The following is a 26,750-nucleotide window of genomic DNA, read 5'->3' on the forward strand; positions in this document are numbered from 1 at the left end:
TTAGGGACCTGCTGATATTTTCTTTGATAGTGACGCCACAAAGCACAGATGCATTTTTACATTCATTTATTCAACTTTTTTTCACATTCTTCTCTTTCAGTGTCATATTAAATATATTTACTTGAACTCAGAAAAGGACATAGAGTCTTCAGACTTCTCGATGTTTGAACCTTGCTCAGATGCACTATGTCGGATCCACCCCACAGCTCTGCCCAGACCCAAACCCCAACTTCTACCTGCACTTTTTGGTGACTCTACAGTGGCTTTACCAAACTCAGGGCAGAAGGTGGGTGTAGGGGGTGGAGTCAGGAACATGTGGTCCGACTCAGTGTTTGTGTTCCAGGTAAAGGTAAGGCTGGAGGTGGGAGTGGTCTCTGGCGTCAGTGGGAGAGCATTTACATCTTCTTTTTTATTATTCCACAGGTTCAGGCCTAATGGCAGGCTTGTAGATCTGTGCAGAGCCACCTCACTGTAAAAAGACACGGTGGATAAGTACAGCTGAGAGTTTTAGATGCATTGTACTTCACCAGAGCAACCGAGTCTGCACGTGTGAAGAGCTACAATAAAAAAAAGGAGAAAGAGTCATAACACTGCACACCTTTCACAGTCCTCCACCTTGACCTTCCAAGCTTTTTTATAGATGTCTCCAGCCACGCCGTAGAACCAGCTCATATCCCTGGGCACGTCAGGAATCCAGTCTACTAGTCTGGGAGAAATAATCAAAGTCATGAAGTGTCAAATTAATACATATTAACTGTGGTGGAAGCACTCAAATCCTTCATTTAAATAAAAGCTGCAGTTCCACTAATAATCCACAAGTCCTGTATCAAAAATGTATTTGAGGTGTCCCGATAAGAGAATTAAAGGTGTAAATAATAAAATTAATAATGGCTGAATTTAATTTAGCTGCTTCAGTTTCAGGGTCCTGGTGTTCATGTTGTCTCACTGTCACACTGTCATGGATTACTCAGACACTTGAACAGATATAATCATACCCATTATAAATAATAGCCACTGTTAAAACGAAGAAAGAAAAAATAAAGGAGAAACAGATAAAAAGATGACAGAAAGATGATATGATGATAAACAGCATCTTATTTCATGTTTTATGTAAAATCTTTATATACAAAGTAAGTGCAGTAGAGTAGATACAATATTTGCAAACAGGTGTTTAGCTTGATATCTGCAAACCTGAAGAATTTCTTCAGAATCAGAATCAGATTTATTGTCAATTAGGTTTGCACCTATAAGGAATTTGCCTTGGTGTTCTGGTGCATAACAGTCAAAAATATACACAAAAATAAGTAATCCTAAATAATATAAAAAATAAAAGAATTTACAATAAAAAAAAATATATGTAAAATATATTTTAAGTGACAAGAGTTGCTACAGTATTAAATAGAAGAGAATGAGATAATATAACGCCCCATGTTAGATCAAAGATCACAGGTGTGCAGATATGAGATTATGGAGTCTTGTGTTAATATAACGTTTAATGTCCATGGTGGTGGGGGGATAGAGTCCATGTCAGTGGGGGTCCCGGGCCTTGTTGATGAGGCCGGCTGCAGATGGGAAGAAACTATTCTTGTGGCGCAAGGTTTTGGTCTTGACAGACCTCAGCCTCTTGCCAGAGGGGAGCTTTTAAAAAAGTTTATGTCCAAGGTCAACTTAACTCCCTGGATGCTACAGCAAACCACCCCAGAAATGCAAAGTAATACTATTACCATCCCCAAAACATGCATCTGTGGTTCAGTATTCAGTAGAACTCACAAAACATCTGAGCATTTGTTGTAATTAATTTGCATAACTGACTTCAAGCATATTAGAAAATACTTGAGCTGTTGTGTTGCTGTAGCTGATTGAATACATGCTATATACATGCAGCACTGTGAGGTTCTTACCTCTGGGCCAGAGAGCAGGCCGACTCCACCGGCAGAGTACAGGGGATCCGCAGGTATGATGTCACTTTGTCTGGCAGGAGCTCAGTGACCTGAGACAACAGACCACCAGCAGTACGCGTCTCTCTACAGGCTTCACACAACGCTGACACAAATACAGACACACACACAGTGAAAGGTTAATATTATAGTTTTACTGCGTTAAATTTGCTGTTCTGGCTCAGTGGCTTATTAATGTTACTTTGGTTTGATCTGCAGTCTGTTCTTTACCGTTTTGTCCCATATAAAGAGGATTTTCCTGATGTATGTAGGTGTAGAGGGTGATACAAAATGTTTGTTTTTATGGTTGGGGAGAGAACAATACAGCTGCCTTCTGTTAGTGAAATACCACTGAACATGGTGTTGTGTTACAATGTAAACAACAGATCTGCAAGCTGCAGTGCATTATGGTATATGGAGGCTGATGTAGAGGAGAACCTGACATCTTCTATGATGTATTTCATGTATGACAGTTGAATATTTGTGCAAAATGGTAGTTCTGAGGGACCTGCACAAAGTAGATTAAATTATATTTATCTCTCTAGCATTTATTATTATTATTATTTTGAAGATTTACAATGTTTTGATATGTTTGTAGTTTTGTATGAGTTTATATTCCAGAAAGAAAAGCACCAACCTACCAGATCAGCCTGCCCTTCAGTGACTGTCCGTACCTTTTTTTAAGTTAACTGGGAGCCTGTCTATGAGCTGTGGATCCAGCCACCAGTGCTCATCCCGAGGTGCTTTCAGTCCTTTCTGTTGTGTGTCCTCGTTGGACTCTTCAGCTTCAGCCGGCTCCTTTGCCAGCTCGCAACAAACAGGTTTGGGAATGTCCGTCTCCAAACTTCTCAGAGGACACTCGCTGCTGATTAGATCTGTGATGGGCATTTAAAATCAAGAGGATTTATGCAATAAGGAGCACTGGATTACTAGTGATATTGGGCTATGTTTTACTGTCCTATTCTCTGGAATGTTTTTAATCTATTAGCTACTGTGGCATCTACTACATGACTAGATGTCATCATGTCTTCATGACTAGATGGGCTTACTGTTCTCTTGCAGGAAGCGGAGAGCATCCACGTATCCATTCTGACAGATTTCAGCCATTGCCTGAAAAATCCAAACATGCTTGATGAAAATCAAGGGAGGTACAGTCTTATACTTAAAGGATAAATTCACAATGTTTCAAGTCTGTCCTAAACAATAGTCAGGTGGCCAAATAAACATTGACACATGTTTTTCTTGCTATTATCATTCATCCTGTTCATACTGACTATTAAAGCGATCTCTTCATAATGCACTTTCAATGTAAGTGATCCAAAGTCCTCCTTCCATGCAAAAATGTATTTAAAAGTTTATTTGAAGCAAATACGAAGCTTCAGCTGTCCGGATTATTCAAATCAAGTCAATATCTTTCAAAATTATTTTCTTTTTAATGCAAAATTCACTTTTTTTGTTACTATATTTCCACTGCAGCTGAACAGGAAAACACTGTCCATTGAGACACAAACAGAGCTCAGAAAGACTGTTAATGTTATTCTGACTGCTGAAGCCTCAAATTATCTTCAGATAAACTTTTAAATACATTTTTGCTCAAAATGAGGAATGTGGATTTTGTCCCAAGAGAGATTAAATCATAAGTGCATTTGCATGAGGGTCTTCTAATGGTCAGTATGAACATTAGGAATGATTACAGCTAGCAAAACCCGTTTCAGTGTTCATACCTGACTGCTGTTTTAAAACAGACTTGAAAAAGTATGATCATATCCTAAGATTGCAATAGTAAATCTCTGACCAGCAGATGGCAAAATGGAGACATAGAAAGAAACTTGTAAATACTTTGGTTCATCTTCAGTTCAGGCAGGACTTTGAAGAGGATGAAAACAGAAACATAGGTGGCCTGGACGGGTGGATAGTGGTTAGTGTTGAAAACTGTCTATAGAGCTAAAAATCATCCCTTCCTCATGCATTTTTTATGCTGGAGATATTCCACATAGTATAAAAAATGTTGCATGACACAGATAGACGTTCTTATGATCCACTTTTCATCAATATCATTACCAGTAAATAATTAATTCCACCTTGTGTTAAAGAAAATCTGAACCAATGAAAAAAGACTAAAACCCACAAAATGTATTAAAATAAACAACATTTCAGACCTTAAACTGCACGTATGTGATGTGTAGGTATAATTATACCTCTTCCACCTTTAACCATCCATGTTTCATGCTAAAAAGAATGGAAACCAGCTAACATGAATGGAAAACAACGGCTGCTTAAAGTGAGGATAAATACATTAAAAAATGAAGAAACTATAATGCTTTAGAAATTGTTTGGCGATAATATGAATGTTTTTTTCATTTTGATTAACCTGTCAACCAACCAGCCAGTTTGGAGCTAATAAATGTTTCTAACTGCTGCAGAAGCTCCTAAAACCTGGACTCTGGCTCTGCGTCTCACCTCAGGCTCCGGGGGGAAGAAGGTGCTGGCGACTCTGTACATGTTCTCCGTGTTGACCTGGATGCTGACGTTGTTGAAGCGCACCTCGTGGAAGTTGAGCGTGCTCCCTCGGGGGCAGACGTCGCTCTCACCGGCATACGCGGAGAAGGTGATCGTGTTCTTCAGGTGACAGCGAGGCAAGTTGTCACTGACAGCACCGTCCACATAATGCTGAGTGGAGAGGAAAGGTGTTGATCAATGACTTTAAATGGATTAAGGGCTATTATTAATAACCACATGTTCTGACATTTGAATTAATGAATACTGTCCAACATACTGTACACAGATTTCATAATGATGTAGTAATTTGTGAATCATGTAAATCAAACTGACAGGTTAATCTTGAGAGAGGGATAAGTTTAAAGCATGTGATCAATACATAATAATGTAATCCCACTGCCCTGTATAAATGAGACACTACATTTATAAACCTAATTAATTAAAAACTAATTCTAGTCACTAGTAATTTTGAAGGCTGTATTTTGTGGCCTCATATTGAATTGTATTGCATTATACAGTAATATAAAGGTGTTTGAAATATTCCTTCTTTATATATGTAAGAGAAAGAAATGCTAAAAATACCAAAAAGGGAAAACACACGCAACAAGCAAAATACTATGAAGCTAGTCGCTTTTGTTTTTTTTAATGTTTGTACTTTTACTCTTGTATGTTATTTGTCCTTAGGGACCACTGTAACAAAATGATAGAAACACCCTTCAATAAAAATGCAGTCTGAGAGTCGACACACAAGGAAACACTTAATGTAAACCAGAATTTGTTTGTTTTTTATTGTATTACAAAATGTTGTCCTCTCTATTTACCTGGTCATAAGAAAAATAAGGTTTCAAAAAGGTACATTATGTGAATGATAACAAATAAACTCGATATATGATACTATATCAGTCTGTGTTTGACTGTTACTTTGTGCATACATGCTAAATACCCTCCTCATTTGCCTGAATTTCTCTTTTGAATGAAGTTTGGACATTTTGGGAAAGTGGTAGGATGTGTTTACTAAACCGAGACTAGCGGCACCAGCACAGATAAGCTGTTGTGACAAAATGGTAAGAAACATCAATGACAAATCTGGATGTGCAACAAGCGAGAACTGTTCAAAAACACACTTAACATCATTTTGTTTCATTTATATAAGCACAGGTTGGTTGCGTCCATTGTTTGCCTCTTGACCTCAGTTTAGATGCTACACATACTGAGCTGCAACCATAAATTTTCTGGCTAAATTGGAAACAACATGTCCTTGCTTATGAATAAGGGCTTGTTGGTTCACTCACCACTCCGCGGTAGGTGGGTGGAATAACACCACAGTAGAAAGGGACGAAGCAGCTGCATACAAGGGCCTGGAAAAGGCAGATTATTGCTGCATGCTGGTTAATTGAAGGACAAACAATCACAAAAACATCTGAGTCCACAGGGATGGAGTCAAGTTTCCTCCAAAGATAGGAAAATAACAGTTTGAGCTTTTTTTTGAGAGAGGTCATCAAAAGTGCAAATTCTTAAAATTACGGCCTCCACCCTGACTCATATTCAACATCTTTCTCATCAGTTTACTCAAGTATGAAACCCTCCACTGTGGTCTGCATTTCACTTACTTGACCAACTCTAAAAACAATGACGACTGTATCGATATAGGTCCCATCTACCTCTACCTTTTGGCTACTTATAATGTCAGTAATCAAGGCAGTGAAGTGTCTGTTGACCCCAGAGGAGTTCATTCTAAACAGGAGGGTCGACTCAACTCCCCAGACTGTACGACATACCTGAACGAGCTCCTCCCTGCTGTCGAACTCCGACACCAGTACGTTCTTCCCATCAGAGACTCTGGTCAGAGACACGCAGAGCTTCCCAGAGGCACGAACGTGTGCGTCTTCTGGCAGGCCCCTCTGCAGAGAGTCCTTTACTATCTGCAGCAGGTTGTAAGCCGGATGCAGGGGTCCAAGTTTGTGCTTTCTGGCCTCTTTAGCCATAAACATCAAATCAGCGCAGCATTTCTCTGCACAGAGGAACACAGTGAACAGCGACTCTATGCAGCGTTCATTAATATCAAAACAGGAAGTATACATTCTTATAATTAAAATCTAAAACTATACAAAGAATTGATTCAACTGCAGACATGTTTCCATGTTTAGGAGCTCACACAGCTGAGAAAGGTCTAATGCAAAAAAAAAAACACTGCAGACGCACTTTAAAAAATAGAAAAGCTGATGCTAAGCTATGATTTGAATTGTATCATGATTTGTTTGCATCTTGTGTCGTCTATTATTTTGCCACACTTAAAAAAAAACTAAAAAAAAAAAGTTCTGTTTATTGAGATCTGTGTTCATTTTCACTATCTGGGAGTTTCTGAAGTTCACCTGACAAAACCTTTGCTGGACAGTCATGTGAAGTGAACACTGAACAAGTCTGTTACTTCTGTGTTTTTGAATGCACAAAATAAAATTTAAAAAAGCTGTCCATAAAATATAGGCTACTTCTGAGGGTAATGTGGGTAAAAGCAGTGACATAGTTGTTTATCAAACTACAACACTGCTTGGTTAATAACACCTATGCCGAATTAAAGATTAAAATGTAATGATTTAATTATTCTCCTTAATTTCGTTCCATCTACCTGGAATATTTACTGATTTCTGATGCAAAGTTGAAATGACGCATTTCTGAGTGAAGTTTGGTCTTGTAGGGACCAACAGCTCACCTAGTGGGATTCCTACAGAAAGAACAGAAGCCATCAGAGCACCTGCAGAGGCTCCATAGATCTTAGAAGCGTCTCGTATGAAGCCTGGGAACCGTTCAAGGATACAACTGGTGGCACCAACATAATAAATCCCCATAAAACCGCAACCTGCAAAGGAGATGCTCCATTCTTTCTTCAAATCAAACATTTCTACCAGAAATGACCAGAATGTGCAAATCCACCACAAAAACACACAAAATCTCAACTTGTTGAACTGTAAAAATTAAAATGATGGGGATGAGCTCTTTATGGGCAAAGTGCCACCTTAACAACACCTGCATCCAAAGGTGAAACGATTAACAACTATTGTGCAATTTTTATCATTAAGAGGTCTTTTCCTATTGGCTGGGAAAGGTCACATGACTGACAGCAGCATGACGTTGCAACAACTGATAATAACTGTTTATTATTTCCACGCTGTTCAGGGTGAGTGACAACCTCATATCCCGAAACTCTGCATTTAGATACTTTTAGATTTAACGTTTTGTTTTTAGAAATGAGCATCCCAGTGGTGGACTTCAGCGCCTTCAGCCTGAGTGAGAAAGAAGTTTCTGATGAGCAGCTGCACAATTTGAGCAAAGAGATGAAAACAGCTTTCAGAGAAGTTGGCTTTGTGTTTCTTGAAAATACCGGGATTACTCCGGAGGAGGTAAGAAGAAGAGCGAGTAAAATCAGAGGACCATGCGGTGTTTGCAGGGTAGGAACGCGTCTCTTGTTGTGTTTGCACAGGTAGGTCGTGTAATGGACATATCCAAAAGATTCTTCCTGCAGCCAGATGAACAGAAACAACCTTTCAGCAGGAAAAGCTTCGCCAATAATCCGAACCACGGCTGGGTGTCTTTGGAGACTGAGAGGTGGGAATCAGGAAATGAACACTTTTTTATCACTTTTTAGCAGCAATATGTACTGCAAAACATTTTGGTTTTAAAGTTTCTTTTAAAAAACTACTTTTCAGGTTGAATCCACGTCGACCTGGAGATTTAAAAGAGGCGTTCAACACTGCTTCACTGCGCCCTGACATAGTAATGACACACTGTCATACATTTCATACAACAGACGTACTTGCAGGAGTGTTGTGTTTGGTCACACAGACGCCAGATTGATCCAGCTGTGGTTTATCAGTTTGGGGTGAAAGTGCAGCTGTTTTTGCATCAGAAAAAGTTCTGTTCTGCTCTTGGTCTGCAAAGATTATCAACTGATCAGAGCTGCAAGTATTAATCGATGAACTCATTAGTTGATCAACAGAAAACAGATCAACAGAAAAAATCTTTATAATCTTAATCTATATTAATTTATAACAGATATATTGATATCCATATGTACTGTATATAACAAGAAATTGTGGTACAGAAATGCCAGATATTTGTTTTAGGTCAATTAGAAACAGTGTCCCCATTACACTGTTCAGTGTGTAGCTTTGCCACAAATCTTTCCCACCAAATTTCCAAATAGAAGGGATCCCCAACTAAAAATGTTTGATTATTTTATGTCTTTTAAGTTTGGAAACATATATTTGTTTAAAGAGTGATGTAATGTTATTTTTTTTAACTTTCAAATATCAATATCTGCCTCATAAATCCAGTTTTTGTCTCACTCTAACGTCATTCGTTTCTGTCACAGAGATGGCCGTCAGCAGAGTTCCAGGAGATCCAGAGGTCTTTCTTCATGCGCTGTAAAGAGCTGAGTCTGCGGGTGCTGAGGGTTATGGCCCACAGTCTGGGTCTGGACCCCGAGGTGTTTCTTGGTGCTCATCGTCTTATAGGAAGTATGTACAGATCAGCACAGTCACTGTTGACTGGGCTTTAGCTGCGAGGGCACATAGTTGATAGTTAGAAGTGATTCAAGCTTAAACTACTCCACTGAAGTTAGACTCTCTGAGTTCACTTCTGGCAGCCTTCATGAGCAAACAGACCTCTCACTCAGCAGCATCATGTTTGACACCTGCTTTGACAGTAAAGGAAGTTAAAATTGTTGAACTGTAAAAATTAAAATGATGGGGATGAGCTCTTTATGGGCAAAGTGCCACCTTAACAACACCTGCATCCAAAGGTGAAACGATTAACAACTATTGTGCAATTTTTATCATTAAGAGGTCTTTTCCTATTGGCTGGGAAAGGTCACATGACTGACAGCAGCATGACGTTGCAACAACTGATAATAACTGTTTATTATTTCCACGCTGTTCAGGGTGAGTGACAACCTCATATCCCGAAACTCTGCATTTAGATACTTTTAGATTTAACGTTTTGTTTTTAGAAATGAGCATCCCAGTGGTGGACTTCAGCGCCTTCAGCCTGAGTGAGAAAGAAGTTTCTGATGAGCAGCTGCACAATTTGAGCAAAGAGATGAAAACAGCTTTCACAGAAGTTGGCTTTGTGTTTCTTGAAAACACCGGGATTACTCCGGAGGAGGTAAGAAGAAGAGCGAGTAAAGTCAGAGGAGCATGCGGTGTTTGCAGGGTAGGAACGCGTCTCTTGTTGTGTTTGCACAGATAGATCGTGTAATGGACATATCCAAGAGATTCTTCCTGCAGCCAGATGAACAGAAACAACCTTTCAGCAGGAAAAGCTTCGCCAATAATCCGAACCACGGCTGGGTGTCTTTGGAGACTGAGAGGTGGGAATCAGGAAATGAACACTTTTTTTTATCACTTTTTAGCAGCAATATGTACTGCAAAACATTTTGGTTTTAAATTTTCTTTTAAAAAAACTACTTTTCAGGTTGAATCCACTTCGACCTGGAGATTTAAAGGAGGCGTTCAACACTGCTTCACTGCGCCCTGACATAGTAATGACACACTGTCATACATTTCATACAACAGACGTACTTGCAGGAGTGTTGTGTTTGGTCACACAGACGCCAGATTGATCCAGCTGTGGTTTATCAGTTTGGGGTGAAAGTGCAGCTGTTTTTGCATCAGAAAAAGTTCTGTTCTGCTCTTGGTCTGCAAAGATTATCAACTGATCAGAGCTGCAAGTATTAATCGATTAACTCATTAGTTGATCAACAGAAAACAGATCAACAGAAAAAATCTTTATAATCTTAATCTATATTAATTTATAACAGATATATTGATATCCATATGTACTGTATATAACAAGAAATTGTGGTACAGAAATGCCAGATATTTGTTTTAGGTCAATTAGAAACAGTGTCCCCATTACACTGTTCAGTGTGTAGCTTTGCCACAAATCTTTCCCACCAAATTTCCAAATAGAAGGGATCCCCAACTAAAAATGTTTGATTATTTTATGTCTTTTAAGTTTGGAAACATAAATTTTTTTAAAGAGTGATGTAATGTTATTTTTTTTAACTTTCAAATATCAATATCTGCCTCATAATGCGTCATTCGTCTCTGTCACAGAAATGGCCGTCAGCAGAGTTCCAGGAGATCCAGAGGTCTTTCTTCATGCGCTGTAAAGACCTGAGTCTGCGGGTGCTGAGGGTGATGGCCCACAGTCTGGGTCTGGACCCCGAGGTGTTTCTTGGTGCTCATCGTCTTATAGGAAGTATGTACAGATCAGCACAGTCACTGTTGACTGGGCTTTAGCTGCAAGGGTGAAGTGATTCAAGCTTAAACTACTCCACTGAAATTAGACTCTCTGAGTTCACTTCTGGCAGCCTTCATGAGCAAACAGACCTCTCACTCAGCAGCATCATGTTTGACACCTGCTTTGACAGTATAGGAAGTTAAAATCAGACTTTTGGAAACATAACTGTAGATATCTGGACACATGTTGATATGTGAATCTGAAGCCCAGTGTAAATTCTGACAGTTCTGTTGTGTCTCCTGCAGCTGATGGGAACGCCACGACGCTGCGGTCTCTGTACTACCCTCCAGTGAACAGAGAGCAGGCGAAGGAGGGTCAGCTGCGATGTGGAGAGCATTCAGACTACGGCAGCATCACCTTGTTGTTCCAGGGATCGGGGGGTCTGCAGGTAACGCTGCGCACATCTTCACCTCTCTGGATGCAAGACACAGGCAGGAAAATAATTTTATCAACTTGCTCTCTAAAAATTAGCAATCTCAGAAGGTATTTTTTTTACCTTTGTTGTCCAGCTCTCTCTTTGTTTGACTTTCCCCAGAAAACATTTTTCATTCACTGTTTTACCACATATTGTAATTTTCCACTAACTGAAGCTTTAGGAATACTTCAGGCAATCTTTGTCACATCTTTTTTTGTTAAGTTTAATGATATAACACAAGTTTCATTTTGTCATAATCTTAATTTCTCCCTAAAATCAACATTGCCAAACTGTAAATTTGGCGTAGATTTAGATGTAATCTATCATTTTGACACTTGTTAACCCTCAGGTACTAAGTCGTTCAGGTGAATTCATCGATGCTCCCAGCATCCCCGGAGCAGTCCTCATCAACATCGCGGACCTGATGCAGCGCTGGACCAGTGATCACTTTGTCTCTGTGGTGAGTTTTCTCCAGAGAGTTCCATCTATAAGCAAGCTTGGTTGAACTTTTCTTTTTTTTCATTACAACAGTACAAAGGTTACAAAAAGAACAAACATGCGTTTCTCAATCAGACAGAGTTTTTTAACATTTGAAGCTCAATAGGTCTCCTCATGTTTGATTTTGAAGATACAGCCACACCTCAAGTACCTAGAAATCATTGTAAATGAAAAAGTAAACATAAATAAACATATCAGCCTATACTGAATTAGTGCAGCTAATGATTATTTTCATTATTGATGAATCTGTTGATTTTCTTGATTAGTCGTTGGGTCTGTAAAATGTAAGAAAATTGTGAAAAAATGTCAAATAAATATGTCAAAAATGTTTCCCAAAGCCCAAAATGAAACCTAAAATGTCTTGTTTTATCTCAAAATTTATCAAAATTTTTGGCTATTAATTTTCTGTCAATTGACTAACCAATCAATCGACTAATCATTGCGGTTCTAGTGAATACAGAGATTACAAACAGGCCTCAAAAATGAAGACATTAGTGTTAGTAGTAGTAGTGTCACAGCAGCGTACATGGACTGCTTGTAAAATCCTAAACTCCTTGAACAGAAAATTCTTAGCATGTCTGAGTCATCGAGTCTTCATTTTTATCCTGGTTTCAGCCTCACTGGAGATGATGTAATGTCTGAATCTTGTGTTAAATTTTTTCATACTTTGTATAAATCTCAACTCAGCTGTTATAGGGCAATATTCCTGATGACTTAAACAAGTAACACAGAGGTGGATTCTGGTATATAAAGTTGTTTCCTGTTCATCAGCGCCACAGAGTTTTGCTGCCCCCTGCTGGTGACTCCAGCACACGTCAGTCTCTGGCTTTCTTCGTCCAGCCGGATGACGAGGCCCTGATCACCTGCTGTGACGGCTCCGACAAATACCCACCTGTTACAGCAGGCGCCTACATCATCGAGCGCTTCAACGACTCCTATGGACGAAGCTGAATTTCCACCTATGAATTCACAGGTGTTCATTATAAATGTTACTTTGTGAAAGGACTCGAGGTGCCCTGCTAAGCTTTAAAAATGTAGGAATTACTTTCAAAGTGCTGAAAACGTCACTTTTCGTGTCCAAATTTTAACATTGTTAACGTGGTTTGAATATGATTGTGTTTTAGATAATCATGAGTCGATGTGTGTGATAAAAACAAAGAGACACAGACCTTAAACTTGCAAGCTCATTCACTTTATTGTCCGCATTCAAATCTCGTACAACAGGTGGCTGAATTTACTACATAGAAAGTTGGGCAGTGGACAGATTTTGCTTTTTGAAAGGGACAAAAAAATAAAATAAAATCAACTGGTCTATTGTACCTCAATCCTTCAAAAGAACATTTTTATGGGTTTATTCAGTATCAGTTGTATTAATGTATCTAGACCATGTTTGACCTTGTAACTCTGTTGAGTTTAAGTCAGGGTTTCCATCTCTTATGACAGAGATGTGGTCAAACCTGAACTGCTGTAGTTTCATTTCCAGTGATGTAGAGAATAAATAAACTGAATATATACTAACATAAAAAATGACAAATTCACTGACACACAAACACGCTGTACACAAAAAACACACAATCATCACTCTATAACACCCACACTATTATATTAAATTAAAAGATTTAAATATATAATATATGTAAATCTAAATCTGTAAACTAAATATGTTCTTCAATTATCTGGTCCACAGGAGACAACAGCTGGAAAGCTTAAGAAATATGTATTTTTTATGGAGGTACACGCATTGTAAAAAAAAAAGTAAAGAAGAATTTTTACTGTAAAAGATGACAGCCATTACAAAAACATCATCTAACAATAATGGTGATATTGAAAAGAAATGTGTGTAACTGTTGCAAAAGAGGACAAAATTATTCTGATTTTCAAATATTGGCTGACAGCATAGTTTTTATAACAGCAACTCATTTTAAAATGAAATAAAACAAAAGTGAACATGGTCAAATGCAAGTCTTATTACAGAAAACATTACTTCATGGTTACAGAATTTAAACTCTTTAAGTAAATGTGCTGAAACTATATGGAAAAAAAAAAAAATCACCTTTTTACTGTAAACAGGACCATTTCATTCATTAGCCAGCAGCGCTGCATAAACTTTAAAGTTACACTTATGACATTCATTTTTTTCTAAAATGATCAGCTCTATATACCTGAATAGATAATAATAATAATAATAATAACTTTCAGAGTATTTCCTCTGAGGGACAGTACCAGTGACAATGAACTACAGTGTACATAAAACAAAACATTTGCTTATCAGGCAAAGAGCCCTCCCCGTTTCACCCCAAAGCACTTCCCACAGAGAACAGAGTCCTTGTTGTGATGAAAGATTGTTTTTTTTTTTTTTTTTAAATGGGTCGATTGTCCGCAAAGAAAACTGGACCAGCTCCACATTTTGAGCCAAATGGGCCATGGGCATGATCGGGCACAGGCACTAAATCTGAAGCCTGAAATCAGATTTTCTCATGTGCTCTTAATATGTAGACATATTTTTATATGTCAAGTGGTGTTTTAAAAATCCGAAAAAACAGAAAATTGGAATTATGACAAGTCAGATACACATACACACTTACTGGCATACATACAGTACAGAGAGGGGTGAGGCCTGCTAAGAATGTCCTGGCACTGGTACATCTTGCTGCGGGTGACCAGAGGGCAACGGCTGATTGTTTCCTGGTACAACTGGTGCTCGTTCACCTTCAGCTACTGTAGTTCCCGGCTCTGCAACAGAAAGACATATTGTTGGTGAGTTATATTTACATGTTCATGAAGCTGATAGATTTCAGGTGAATTAAATGTTCCCCTCCCAATTTGCATCCTCTACTTACGGCAGCTGAGATTGTAAATATTTTTAATACTACCACTAGGGGACGCCAGTATATATAAGTATAGTATATATATTTTAAATGAAACATAATGGCTTTAAAGGTGCAGTGTGTAGGATTTAGTGGCATCTAACGGTGAGGATGCATATTGCAACCCACCGCCCCTCCTTCCAAGCATGTAGGAGAACCTACAGTGGCCGTGAAGGATTTGCCAGTGTTTGGTTTGTCCATTCTGGGCTACTGTAGAAACATGGCGGTGCAACATGGTGGGCTACATGGAACAGGACCCGCTCCCTATGTAGACATAAAGAGCTCATTCTAAGCTAACGAAAACACAATGATTCTTATTTTCAGGTGATTATACACTAATTATAACATACTTATGAATATTATATTCCATTTCTGCTAAATCCGTTCCGCTACATGCCTCTAAATTTTACACGCTGCACCTTTAAAGAAGAGGTTCACATTTTTTCATGTCTGTCTTAAAGGATAAGGCTGGTGATTTTCTATATTTTTCTTTGTGTCAACAAATCTCATGTGCAGATCCAAACCAACAATGAATTTATCTACTTACACAAGTATTGTGTTTGTATCCAAAGCCTGATATATCTTATTCCTCTGTGCCTTAGACCTCTGTTGTTGTCCAAAAACTATTAAAAACATGTCAGTGAGCCACACTGCTGAACTGGGTGAGCTGAGTTTGTTTAAAAATAGAGATGCGCCACTGCTAGCTTCTTATGCTATAATCACAACCTCTTGACTTTATACTTTAAGTTATTTACAAAGTACAATGTAGTACAAAGGATCAATTCATTGTTGGTTTGGCTCTGCACATGAGATTTGTTGACAATAAAAAAAATATATAGAAACTCACCTGCCTTATCCTTTAAAACACTATTTACAAGCCCATATGTACACTGAAAGAGTTAATAATCACTGTAATTGTTCCTCCTGTCCATACAGGCAGTTCAGATTCCTTCAGCAGCCTGAGTTACACAAATCTTCCAAAGTTATTTGAGTGTAAAATTCCCTCTTTGTATTTGGAAAACACCCACTCAATTTGTCTGAACTTTGGAATGCATTTTTGCACTGAATGAGGAGTGTGGATTTTGTCCCCCAGCTCTTAAAGTGAAATTACTTTAGGAGGATATTTTTTCACAGGAGGTATTGCGAGGAGGAACAAATACATCAACCACAGACACACAAAAAAAATGTGAACCTCTCCTTTAACTGTGTGATGGTTACTGTAAACATGTGTGTTCTTCAAATCTCCTTGGATAAATACAATTAGGAATACAAGAAAACAATCACGGCAATGTGATACTCACGTTTGACTTCAGCTTTTTGGGCTTTTAACTTTTCCATTTCTTCTACTGCCTGAGCAGAGAAAGCAGAATAAAAAAAAAACATTAGAGCATCACAAAATAAGTAGGAATCTCTGCTCCATTTGAGCTTGAGATTAAAAAGCATTTTAGCATGCACACAAATCTCCAGGACAAATCCCTCAAGGATTGTTAAATTGATCCGTATTCTGTGAGAACACAGAAGCTACACATGTTCTTGACATTATGTTTTCTGACAAGCTGGTCTAATCTAAAGCATAAAACAATGTTTCGGTGCAGCTTAAAAGTGATCTTACAAGGAAGTACATGCTTCACATACCAACAAATCATGCATATGATCAACCATATATTATTTATGGTCATATGAAGTGTATGTGACTATGGTTATTACAGTACTTTATCCATTGCACCTGTCAAGTGACTGAAATATGTGATGTATGTGTTAATTAACCTGCTGCAGGCCTATCTTCTGAGCATTCAGTTCTTCCTGTTTCCTTTCGAGCTCTTCCCTCTGTTTCTGAAGCTCGTCCGACTTCTTGTTGATGTCATTCGCCTCATTGGCCAGGTGCTGTTCGTACTCTTTCATCTCCTCTTCGGTGTACACGGGGTTATTATCCAAAGTCTGTGGAGGCAAGAGCAGAGCGTGGAGGCAGGGGGGAAAGGCAGGGAATAATAAGATGCAATGAATTGTATGAATAATAGGCTGAAATTTCTGATGTAGTTTGTCAAGTATGGATATGTGATTTTAGAAATGTATATATACGAGCATTTGGTTGGTGTGCCTTGCCTGTTAGAATTAAAAATGCATTCATTCTAACATGGCCGAAAAGACAATCAAATGTGTACATTTTGACTTAATTTACTAAATGTTATCTTGCCAAGAGAAGCCTCACTTTTCTGCCAACATCTGTCAGACTTGCCTATAAAATCTCACTCTTACCTCCCACTCGTCTTTTTCGAGGAACTCGTCTTTCTTAGTGGCCGCGATGAACTCGTCCAGTGACACGAGTCTGTCTTTGTTGGTGTCCACCTGAACATCAACACATGAAGCTGCTTTAAGTAACTTCAGGGCCGACACGTGGTCTTCAACACTAATCATTCGCCACAACTGCCCACCATGTTGGTCGCTTTAAGTGTGAGGAACACTGTGTCAAGTGATATCTGATAAACAACTGTTCTGATTATTGCACTGCTTGGATGGATAATGTAAAAAAATGACTGAAGGTGTTTCAGACACCAATACACCACATTCAAGGGCAATTCACTCACAACTACATTCTGGTATTTAAAAGCACTGAACGTATAATTGAAAAAGCCTGAATATTTTTACTGATAGAGATGCCTGCATTATTTGTGCAGCCTGATAACAACCAATCATTACTGTATTAATAAACATGAGACAGCCTCCATATCTGGCTTACCTCGTTCATAACATGCTCTCTCATTCGCAGTCTCTCTTCCTCCATCTCAACCATGTCATCTTCTTCATTATTGTGGTCGTAAACCTTCTCCAGCTTGAAGACACAGACAGAAAATTGACCTATAAAGGCTTTTTTTAAAATTAATATGTTAAACTAAAACATGCAGAACCAGAACGGTGAGACATAAATACCTCTTTAGTGAAGAGGGCTTCAAGCTCGCTCTCGTCAAAGAAGCCATCTCCGTTGGTGTCTGCGACATGAAAAGGACAGAAATGCATAGTTTTGTCATAGGCATGTCAGATTACTTGTATGACAACACTGTCAGGCTTTATGGTACTGTATGTGCAGCATGAACCACTGTTATGTAGAACAAACTGGAATCCAAACTGGATTGTAGTATAATGTGCAGTTTAAAGGACAGGTTCACAATGTTTCATGTCTGTCCTAAAACAAGATTCAGGTGCCCAAACAAACGTTGACATATATTTTTTACTGTAATCATTCCTCCTTCTCACCTTCTCTCACAAAATCAACAAGCCTCCTTCTGTGCAAAAATGCTTTTAAAAGTTTTACTTGAGGCTAATATGAAGCTTCAGTCATCGAAAGTAGATTCAGAACTGGTAAAATTTTAGTTTAGGAGATAAGAGTGAAGAAAACCTCCAATTACTGCAGTTGTTCTTTGCTCTTTAGATGTAAATATGATCTCCGTGGTTACCGTGCATTTTGAAGAAGGTCTTGGGATCAAAGTCTGCTGGGTCCAAACCGTCTGTGTCCTGCCACACCTCCTTCAGCTGGTCTTGACTGCCCTGCACGTAGCCAGACAGGATGTGGACTGTTAGGTGCTGCTCACAAATTTGTGCGCTGCTCATCCTAATTTTTATTAACCCTCCCATCAACATCCAAATAAAACAAGTTCAATTGACTACCTTTTAAAATGCTGTTCAACAAAATCCCATCACATCCCAAATGTTGTTCATCCCAATATTTTACACTCAAACTAATAATCGAAAATATAACTGATAATAGCAAACAATTAACCGTTAACACAGCTACTTAATTAAATCAGTTCCAGTCTATATTTGTATATTTAGTCATCTTGCTGTACTTTAAATCAACAGCAGCAGGTGACTTACAGGGTGGTTAACTTTGGGATGGTCAGCGTGTTTCTTCTTCATCTCCTCATAGTGCTGCTCCTCCTTCAAGCGGTCCTCCTCATTCATGTTCTTCAGACGTTCCCTCCTCTCGTGCTCCTTCATAATCTCGTACCTCTTGAACTCATCGTGGCGATCCTTGTCAAAGTTTTCCAGGTCGTTTGTGGCCTACAAATAAAACAAAAAGTTGAAACAGAGAATTAAACAGTTTATATTTGTACAGTTTTCTGGAATCAATTCATTCTTTCCAACACAAGAGGCAAAATCAGACTTGTCGTGCGGAGGATAAAGCAAACTGCTTGGCTGAATGAATTTCAGTCTCCTAAAATGTCCCGAGCAGGATTTTGGATCAGTCAAACATGCTCCTCATGTTTAGCTCATGTAATGCAAGGTACACCAATTGCTCAATGCTGATCAAGTACTAGTATACTTCTTTTCTGCCCTCCAAAGCTAATCAGCAGCAGTAAATGCCTTTGCAGTAAAACTGAGAGTAAAGACCACAAAGTCGATCTCATATTCTAACAAAATACGCGTCACTACAGTGGATGAAATTGTCAATATGAAAACTAAACGCTGTTGTTTGCCTTTGGAGAGCAGTACAGTTATTCTCAAATGCTATACAGTGATATTAATTTGCTACTTTTGTTTCTTGGATCTTTATAACTATTCATGTTTGATCATCCTAAACTGCAAAAGTGTGCAATTTTTCATTTTAAGCTGCTAGAATAACTTACAGGTTTTATTTTTATTCTACAGCCCTGCAGGTAATCACCTGGTACATGGTATGAATCTCACACACAAAGCAAACGTTTGCATGTCACAGATCAACCGCCAACGTCTAGATAATAAATGCATGACTGTAGAACAAAAACTAAACATAAAAAGTGTCAAGATCTGCATGCAAATGATTGTAAACTCCAGTGTAAAACCAGAGAGACATGCAAACCCTGATTGTACAGAGACAACAATTCCAACGTTAAACCGACTTCCTCAAAATGTCAAAATAGTGGTCACTCAGAACTGGTGGCGATTTTTACCTCTGGCGAGCCAGCCCTCTCCAACAAAGGTTACAAGGCTGTGAATGCCTCCATGTCATTACATCTAAAACTGAAAAAGGCCGGACTGGTTAATACAGCCAAAATGTGAGCCAGCAGGAGTGAATGAATGAGGGATCCTGGGAAACATGACACCTGTAATTCTCTGTAGGCTCATCCATCATAATTATAGCAATAATATCAGGCAAGGTGTTCTTTACTGTGACCATAGGTATGACTGTAATACAGCTACACTATGGCAGCAACACTACAGAACCCATTAAAGGTTTAAAGGACATTGTTAATGGTAATATTAACTTTCTAAAATTGTTCCTAACACGTGAGTATAAACTAAAAAGTAAGGAAACTAAATCCAAAAATGTAGAAAATATCTAAGGTAGCTTAGTTACATTAAGGATTGTGCAGCTGCTCTGTGTATATATGGCAGGTTGTATTAAGACAAACTTTCAGTAATATGAGCTACTAGACAAGTCAACATTCCTTGACGCTACTAGAGGCCTGAAGCTACAACATCTTCTGAAGTGAGTCAACAGACATTTCACTTTAATAAATAACAGTTGCAGGAAGGGATGATTCTTGCTATGTTTGATCTTAGTCTCAATCCCAAAAAACACACAGTCATCTTTCATTTGGGATGCGGTAGTCATGTCAGTTCCTGAGTTACTCTGGATTCACTCTGGAGCAACAAGCTCTCAAGTGAGGAGCTGCTACTACAGCTGCTATGTTAGATCAACCACAGTAAAGATCTATTTAGTGAACGGTTTTCTGGTGTTTTTTTATTTTTTTTTCACATCTGCCAATACCGATTTGATGAGGCGGTCCAGGTCCTCCACTTCGAAAGTGTGTGGATTTATGTGGTTGAGGTGCTCAAACTGTTTCAGCAGGGCCTGGTGGTCCACTGTCAGGCCTGCAAGGGAGGAAAAAAAAACATGAAACTGTTTTATTTAACTGTAATAAATTCTGTTAGATCAAGTATTACGTGTATTACTCATTTTAGATTGAACCCACATAGAATTAGAGCGATTCCGTCCTTCTCTGAACTTACTCATTGGCTACTCTTTCCCGTGTACACAACCTCTGTTTACTTTAGCTTCTATTCAAATTTACTCTGGAAAAGAGCTAAGTAAGAGTAAATGACCCTCTAGTAATGTTATCAAGGGATTCCACTGTTTGTATTTAGTGAGACACCATATGTCTCACAGGTAACGCACTGTGACTTCACTGCACTTGCATTACTTGTTTTATGTCCTCTTGATTAAATCCAATGAACCTTTCATTCAGCAGTTTACGCTGAACAGTAGATGTTGGTGGAAGATAGCGGTGTATTACATCATGTTCCTGTGTCTGAGAACTACCCCATCCTACATTTGACGATGACCCAACTGCTGATGTGTGTTACAAAATTTCTTGTGCAACTTCAACAAGCATGTCGGCGACACGTCAGCAAGACATGCTGGCTACGTACCGTTCCCCTCCTGGATGTCATGTTTGGCTTTGAGGAGCATCCGCAGCCTGTTCATCTCCTCCCTCTTCAGCTCATCCAGCTTGGTCCGAAAATTGTGGTGAACAAAGTCCAACTCTTTGGAAAGTTTGCCTTGCTGCAATCAGAAAAAAAACAACATGCTCCAGTTCAGTACAAAGTGCTCATGTCAACAAACGGTTTGCAAAATAACGGGCTTTTTAGTGAGCATGCAGCTGTACCTTGATGTCCTCCATGTTGGCATTTTTTAACTTTTCTTTAAAGTGAGGGTCTTTCTCCAGGTACTCAATGACTTCCCTGAGGTAGCGGTCGTAGTGTAGCCCAGTGTCCTGAAGCACGGACCAAAGCAGAATATAATTTACATTTAACTTGTTAATATGTAACTTATGGCCATTATGTGGAACTTTTGGGTCATTTAATTCTTTCTAATTAACCGAAAGTGCACTGAATGACATTTTCCAGTCAACCTTTTACCTACAAACGAGTATACTTCTCATGTAAAACAGCCCTGTCTGAAAGATTGTAAGCCCAATTAACTAACTAATTTGGATGACTGAGAGGTATTTGGTGTAACTGGCTAGAAAACACAGGTATAAATATCTTCTTTTTTTTGGTATATCTATCTATCTATCTAACAATAACTGAATATGACACCGTCTGTGTGACTCACAGCACTCTGTGGTGCCGCTAGTTCCTCCTCTTCAGGCTTTTCTTTGGTCTTGTCCACATTGATAGGCACTGACTGGATGCACAGCCACAAGCTCAGCAGAACCAATCCACAACGGGCCAAGGCTTTACTCTTCAACATCACCATCTGGTTGGGTACATACAAGAGAAAAAAACAAGAGTTAGTTTGGTAAATTATGATTATAAAGTTATCTCTCTTATGGCCTGTGTTCAGTACAGTGTGGGCAGGTGCATTATCTGTACAAAACACAACACTTTACATTTCTTAAGCAATGCAAAAGTGGTACAAACCACAACTTCACCTGGAGTCAGAGTGGGATGATGTTATGCAAGTTGTCTTAATCTCAAAAGTAACTCAAGCACAAGACTGTGCAACACTTGTGTTTGATGGATGAAGACACAGCAAGCTTACTTTGAAAGCCAGTTTTAAAACAATTCCTCTAGCAGAGCTTTACATTTTGAATGAGTGTAGTGAACCCGTAACTCTCAGTTCACGACAAACACATGTTTTGTTGAAGCGAGGATGACAATTCATTATCCCGTAGACGTAGAAAAGCTACAAAACAAGGGTTAGCATGAACAGTAAGCTGCAATAATGAATCACATTTCCTGTGAAATAAACGCTCATTTATAAACTGACACTTACTTTGAGCTTCTCTTTTCTCTCTTCACCGCGCTCTGACTGTTACTTCCCCTCAAAGTGCCTGAGCTTCACTGGAGGTTGTTTACGGCTGTCATCCACCACCAACACAAGCCTCCTATACTGCCACAACCTACAGAGAAAGGTTGCGTTCACCATGGCAACGCCCCGCCTTCTGCCATCCTTATTGGACAGGCAGAAAGTACATTTTCTTTGCAAAACAGTCGCGTTGAGAGCTGATTGGCCGCTGGACCTGTCAGTCAAAGTGTATCGAACGGTCAGTCAGTGGCTTAAGGTGCGTTGAGGTGCGTTGGGACAAACTGTACGTGGCGTTCAGTAAACCCCCGAGGAGGGCGGAGTTAGTGTTTGATGGAAGAAAGCGCAACAGGTTGTTTTTTTTAATAACTTATAGATGTATCACAAATACTTTGAAATATATTTACACACGACCACGCATGTTGTATGCAAAAAATAAACAAACAAGCAACCAAAACAAAAACAGGTAAAAAATATTTGCATTCCCCGTCAATATCTTGTACATCTTTTAAACTAAACAGCTCTTTTCACTTAAAATATTATTTCTGTTTTAATTGTAAAATATCCCCTGTCTTTTGTTGTAGTTGTAGTTTCTCTTACCTTCTATTTTCTCATTCTTATGCACCACAACACCATGGCAAATTTCATGTATGGGCAAACCTACATGGCAATAAACCTGTTTGTCTGATTCCAATTATATTAACTAAAATGGAGAAAAAAACATAGAGCATTTTAACAGAATAAGACTTCCTTTGACTGAGGACAAAAAGGATGCACCTGACTTACTGGAGCTGTAAAACTGAATTATGGTTTACGCTCTACAAAAACTGTCTAAGGCCAAAATAAAAATCAATATTTTATGTATATATTTTAAATATACAATTGGTGTGTTTAAATGTGTGTAATTTGTCTCAATAATTACATGATTATAGTCACAGTCATACAAATTATGCTTTGTACAGTATGCTTTGTAAATACCATACTCTTATAGTATAACTGCGCAAAACATATATGGGAAACTTACAGTGTTGAGAGGAGTATACACATATTTTACTTAAGTAAAAATAGCAATGCCACAATGTAAAAAAGACACTACAAGTAAAAAGACATTAAAACATTACAAGTAAAAGTCATGCAATCAATACTTGACTATCAAAAGTAAACCTTCAGAGTGTTATATTATTGCTGGTTGAGGTAGAAATCATTTAACTGTTCTATAGATTGTTGAATAGTTTCTCTGTATAACAACATATCACATTTTATAAGATGGTCATATTTTTTATAGATAACATCCTTATCTACAAAATAACTATTGCTGTCAAAATCAATTTAGAAGAAGAAAAAGTATCATATTTCTCTGTGAAATGTAGAGAAGTAAAGTATGAAATACAGTAGCATAAAATGAAGATTATTAAGTAAAGTGCTTCAAAACTATACTCACACAGTAATTGGGCAAATATACTCAGTAACTTTCACTGTTCATGAAGTGCTTTGTACGGGCGAGCTACAGACATGGCCGAAAATATTGATACCCTTCCACCTTTTTTATATGGTATCCATTACTCTTTATTTCACATTGAATATAACAGAAACTTTGCTTTTGATTTACAACTAACATATTATTTAATACAATAAAACATGAAAATGGCATGGCCAAAAATATTGGTACCTTTAACTTAATATTTTGTAAACCAGCCTTTAGAGGCAATAACTGCAGTCAAGCACTTTCTGTAACTCTGAAAAAAGGTTTCTGCACTCAGTTCTCTCAGATTTGATGGGTGCTGTCTCCCAACTGCAAGTTTCAGCTCTTTCCACAGATGTTCAACGGGATTCACATCAGGACTCATAGCAGGCCACTTCAGAACGATCTAATGTTTTCTTCTCATCCGCTCTTGGGTGCTTTTTGATGTATGTTTGGGGTCATTATCCTGCTGGAAGACCCATGACCTGCGACTAAAACACAGCTTTCTGACACTGGGCTGTGTGTTTCACTCCAAAATGCCTTGATAGTCTTCAGATTTCATTGTGCCCTGCATAGATTCAAGGCACCCAGTGCCTGAGGCAGCAAAGCAACCCCAAAACTTCACTAAGCCTCCTCCATGTTTCACAATAGGCCTGGTGTTCTTTTCTTTGAAGGCTTCATTTTTTTCTTCTGTAAACATAGGGTTGGTGTTGTTTACCAAAAAAGCTCTAATTCTGTTTCATCTGTCCAAAGCACATTCTCCCAGAAGGACTTGTCAACATGTATTTTGACAAAGTCCAGTCTGGCTTTTTTGTGTTTCCCTCTTAGAAGTGGAGTCTTCCTGGGTCTTCTATCATGAAGCGCATTTTCATTCAGACAGTGACGGATGATGCAACTTGAAACTATTGTACTTTGAACTTGAATATCAGCTTGGATCTGTACTGAAGTTTTGCTTGGTTCTTTCTCAACCATTCAAGCAATCCCTCTGTTCAATCTTGGGCCAACTTTCCTATTGCGGCCACATCCAGAGATGTTGGCTACAGTTCCTTAGGCCTTAAATTTCTTAATAATATTGGCAACAGTGGTCACAGGAACATCAAGCTCTTTGAAGATGGTCATGTAACCTTTACATTGACATGTTTGGCTATTACCTTTTTTCTAATGTCACACCACTCTCTAGTTTTCCTTCTGTTTTCCATGTTCGATGTGATGCACACAGTGGCACAAAACAGCAGAGTGAGTAATTTTCTCCTTGTAAACTGGCTGCATGAGTGAATATAAGATTGAAAACACCTGCGATACTGATTAAAACACAATAGTCTGCTTAAAGTATCAGTACAAATCAATTACTCCTTACAACTTCTAAAGGGTACCAATAATTTTATCCAAGCTATTTTAAAATGTCTTTGCATGAATTCAGTTATTTTCGCAAGTTTTTTGTTTTGTTCCACTGCAAACCAAACATCGACATGCATTGATAATCAAATATCTTTTAATTTCAACATAATGGCGCATTATTTTAATAAAATGCAAGGGTACCAATCATTTCAGCCACATCTGTGAATTCCATATTTTTAATGTAGACAAAACATATATCCCTTCTATTGCATTAGAAAAAGGTTTACACCCTTAGTGTTTGCGGGTCAAATTTGACCCGTGTTTGAGTTCATTAACAAGCACTGAAAAAAACACTAATTATCATCCAGTAAAATGTTTTATGTGCTAAGTGACTTATTATTCATCCATAACCATAATATATATATACTTACATTGATATTTTATGTACCTTAGACCACATTTAACTTACAAAGTATAAATCATTTTTAGTTTAATATAGGCACACTTTATCTATTTTATTGCTTATGATCAACAGAAGAGGCAAATAAGACCATGAGATGATCTGATAAACAAAATAATTACCAAAATAACTTGTTCATATTTTCTTTTATGTTAAAATGTGCAATTATTGTTACATCTGTTGTGTTATGGGTCAAAACTGACCGCATATACTTTCCTATGAAAAAGGGAGAAAATTTAATTTAATTTCCAAAAACATCATTTTATTTTGGTCAGTCACACAAGTGTCATCTCTGGCATGGTGTGTGTCTATGTGTGTGTGTGTGTGTGTGTGTGTGTGCGTGTGTGTGTGTTGTGACAGCTGTGTGTGGCAAAAGTGATGGGGACAAAAATCCACAGTATATCCACACAGTCATTTAAAAGTTCATCTGAAGCTTATATGAGGCTTCAGCAGTCTGAGTTAGTCATATCAAGTGGATATCTGCCACATTTACAGTTTTTTTTAGCATCAAATTCCCTCTTTGTGTTTCCCTGTTGAGCTGCAGTGGAAGTATAGTAACAAAAAGAAGGACTTTGGCACTAAAATGACAGTAACGTTGAAAGATATCTACTTGATTTGACTAATTTGGACGCTGAAGCTTCATATTAGCTTCAGATTAACTTTTAAGTACATTTTTGCATAGAAGGAGGACTGTGGATTTTGTCCCCCTTCACTTACATTGTAAGTGCATTATGAAGGGATCCTCTAATAGCCAGTATGTAAGCAAGAAAAATCTGTTTCAATTTTCATTTGGGCACCTGACTGTCACTTGCGACCCACTTAAGCCAACTGTAAGCGGCTTAGCATCACGCAGTAATGAGTGAAAGTAATTGTCACAATTTGGCTACTTGAAGATGTTTTGGAGAGGCTCGGGGACACCAGTGACACACAAAATAAATATTTGCTCACCTTAGGTTAGGCCTAGAGGTCGGGAATGTTATACAGGTGTGGTTGACAAGATGTAGAAGGTATGTGTTGATTTGCATAGTTCTGGCATAAAGCATGTCCGAGTTATTGTTATTCAAATATGACTCATTATAGACAAGGACCAAAAACACTTTTTTGAGCCATATTTGAACTGATATACTTTTGGTGTGTTGTAGCCACATGCTAAACAAACACATTTCCAGAAACTAGAAGATGTTACTT

The 26,750-nt window shown here is 38.3% G+C and overlaps 3 protein-coding genes across 8 annotated transcripts in view; 1 reads left to right on the forward strand and 2 right to left on the reverse strand.

Moving 5' to 3' along the window:
- Positions 1–51: 51 nt before the first annotated feature.
- On the reverse strand, positions 52–9,215 carry LOC122986114 (patatin-like phospholipase domain-containing protein 2). Of its 2 annotated transcripts, XM_044357207.1 has the most exons (10): positions 9,171–9,215; positions 7,147–7,407; positions 6,215–6,447; positions 5,729–5,794; positions 4,398–4,607; positions 2,987–3,047; positions 2,612–2,812; positions 1,902–2,043; positions 599–706; positions 52–469 (listed from the first exon to the last, which is right to left on the reverse strand). In XM_044357207.1, exons 2-10 carry the CDS (start codon positions 7,331–7,333, stop codon positions 118–120), a joined length of 1,560 nt encoding a protein of 519 aa, XP_044213142.1. In that variant the 5' UTR covers positions 7,334–7,407; positions 9,171–9,215; the 3' UTR covers positions 52–117. The 2 variants fall into 2 exon arrangements, with proteins under 2 accessions (XP_044213142.1, XP_044213144.1); XM_044357209.1 differs by lacking the exon at positions 9,171–9,215 and having other exon boundaries at positions 7,147–7,474.
- Positions 7,574–12,968, forward strand: si:dkey-10o6.2 (uncharacterized protein LOC100124608 homolog). Of its 4 annotated transcripts, none has more exons than XM_044357213.1 (7): positions 7,574–7,834; positions 7,915–8,039; positions 8,141–8,207; positions 8,806–8,950; positions 10,982–11,124; positions 11,501–11,611; positions 12,421–12,968. In XM_044357213.1, the coding sequence occupies exons 1-7, from the start codon at positions 7,682–7,684 to the stop codon at positions 12,598–12,600; spliced, it is 924 nt and encodes a 307-aa protein (XP_044213148.1). In that variant the 5' UTR covers positions 7,574–7,681; the 3' UTR covers positions 12,601–12,968. The 4 variants fall into 4 exon arrangements, with proteins under 4 accessions (XP_044213148.1, XP_044213149.1, XP_044213147.1 ...); XM_044357214.1 differs by lacking the exon at positions 8,806–8,950 and adding an exon at positions 10,550–10,694; XM_044357212.1 differs by lacking the exons at positions 7,574–7,834; positions 7,915–8,039; positions 8,141–8,207; positions 8,806–8,950 and adding exons at positions 9,316–9,596; positions 9,677–9,801; positions 9,906–9,972; positions 10,550–10,694.
- The window catches only part of LOC122986115 (nucleobindin-2-like), a 15,382-nt gene continuing 1,457 nt past the window's right edge, over positions 12,826–26,750 (reverse strand). Inside the window, exons 2-14 of one of the 2 annotated variants that reach the window (XM_044357211.1) lie at positions 22,273–22,399; positions 21,610–21,753; positions 21,161–21,268; positions 20,925–21,057; positions 20,263–20,366; positions 18,387–18,572; positions 17,969–18,059; positions 17,445–17,503; positions 17,254–17,346; positions 16,773–16,862; positions 16,284–16,454; positions 15,818–15,866; positions 12,826–14,382 (exon numbers count right to left, since the gene is read on the reverse strand). In XM_044357211.1, the coding sequence (XP_044213146.1) occupies positions 14,270–14,382; positions 15,818–15,866; positions 16,284–16,454; positions 16,773–16,862; positions 17,254–17,346; positions 17,445–17,503; positions 17,969–18,059; positions 18,387–18,572; positions 20,263–20,366; positions 20,925–21,057; positions 21,161–21,268; positions 21,610–21,753 (1,341 nt within the window). In that variant the 5' untranslated portion in view covers positions 22,273–22,399 and the 3' untranslated portion in view covers positions 12,826–14,269. Of the gene's footprint in view, positions 14,383–15,817; positions 15,867–16,283; positions 16,455–16,772; positions 16,863–17,253; positions 17,347–17,444; positions 17,504–17,968; positions 18,060–18,386; positions 18,573–20,262; positions 20,367–20,924; positions 21,058–21,160; positions 21,269–21,609; positions 21,754–22,272; positions 22,632–26,750 lie in introns of those variants that run through there. The other variant, XM_044357210.1, reaches the window with a different exon arrangement.

The sequence above is a fragment of the Thunnus albacares genome, chromosome 7, assembly GCF_914725855.1.
Source record: "Thunnus albacares chromosome 7, fThuAlb1.1, whole genome shotgun sequence".
NCBI classification, from domain to species: Eukaryota; Metazoa; Chordata; class Actinopteri; order Scombriformes; family Scombridae; genus Thunnus; species Thunnus albacares.

Bases quoted from the DNA above. Each gene is read 5' to 3' on its own strand.
- LOC122986114 (XM_044357207.1), bottom strand. From the start codon at position 7,333: ATGTTTGATTTGAAGAAAGAATGGAGCATCTCCTTTGCAGGTTGCGGT. The intron at 6,448-7,146 runs GTGAGCTGTTGG...TCCTCTGTGCAG, and splicing joins TTCTGTAGGAATCCCACTAG to AGAAATGCTGCGCTGATTTG. The intron at 707-1,901 runs GTAAGAACCTCA...TATTTCTCCCAG, and splicing joins GCCTGCTCTCTGGCCCAGAG to ACTAGTAGACTGGATTCCTG.
- si:dkey-10o6.2 (XM_044357213.1), top strand. From the start codon at position 7,682: ATGAGCATCCCAGTGGTGGACTTCAGCGCCTTCAGCCTGAGTGAGAAA. The intron at 7,835-7,914 runs GTAAGAAGAAGA...GTGTTTGCACAG, and splicing joins CCGGGATTACTCCGGAGGAG to GTAGGTCGTGTAATGGACAT. The intron at 8,208-8,805 runs GTAATGACACAC...TTTCTGTCACAG, and splicing joins CTTCACTGCGCCCTGACATA to AGATGGCCGTCAGCAGAGTT.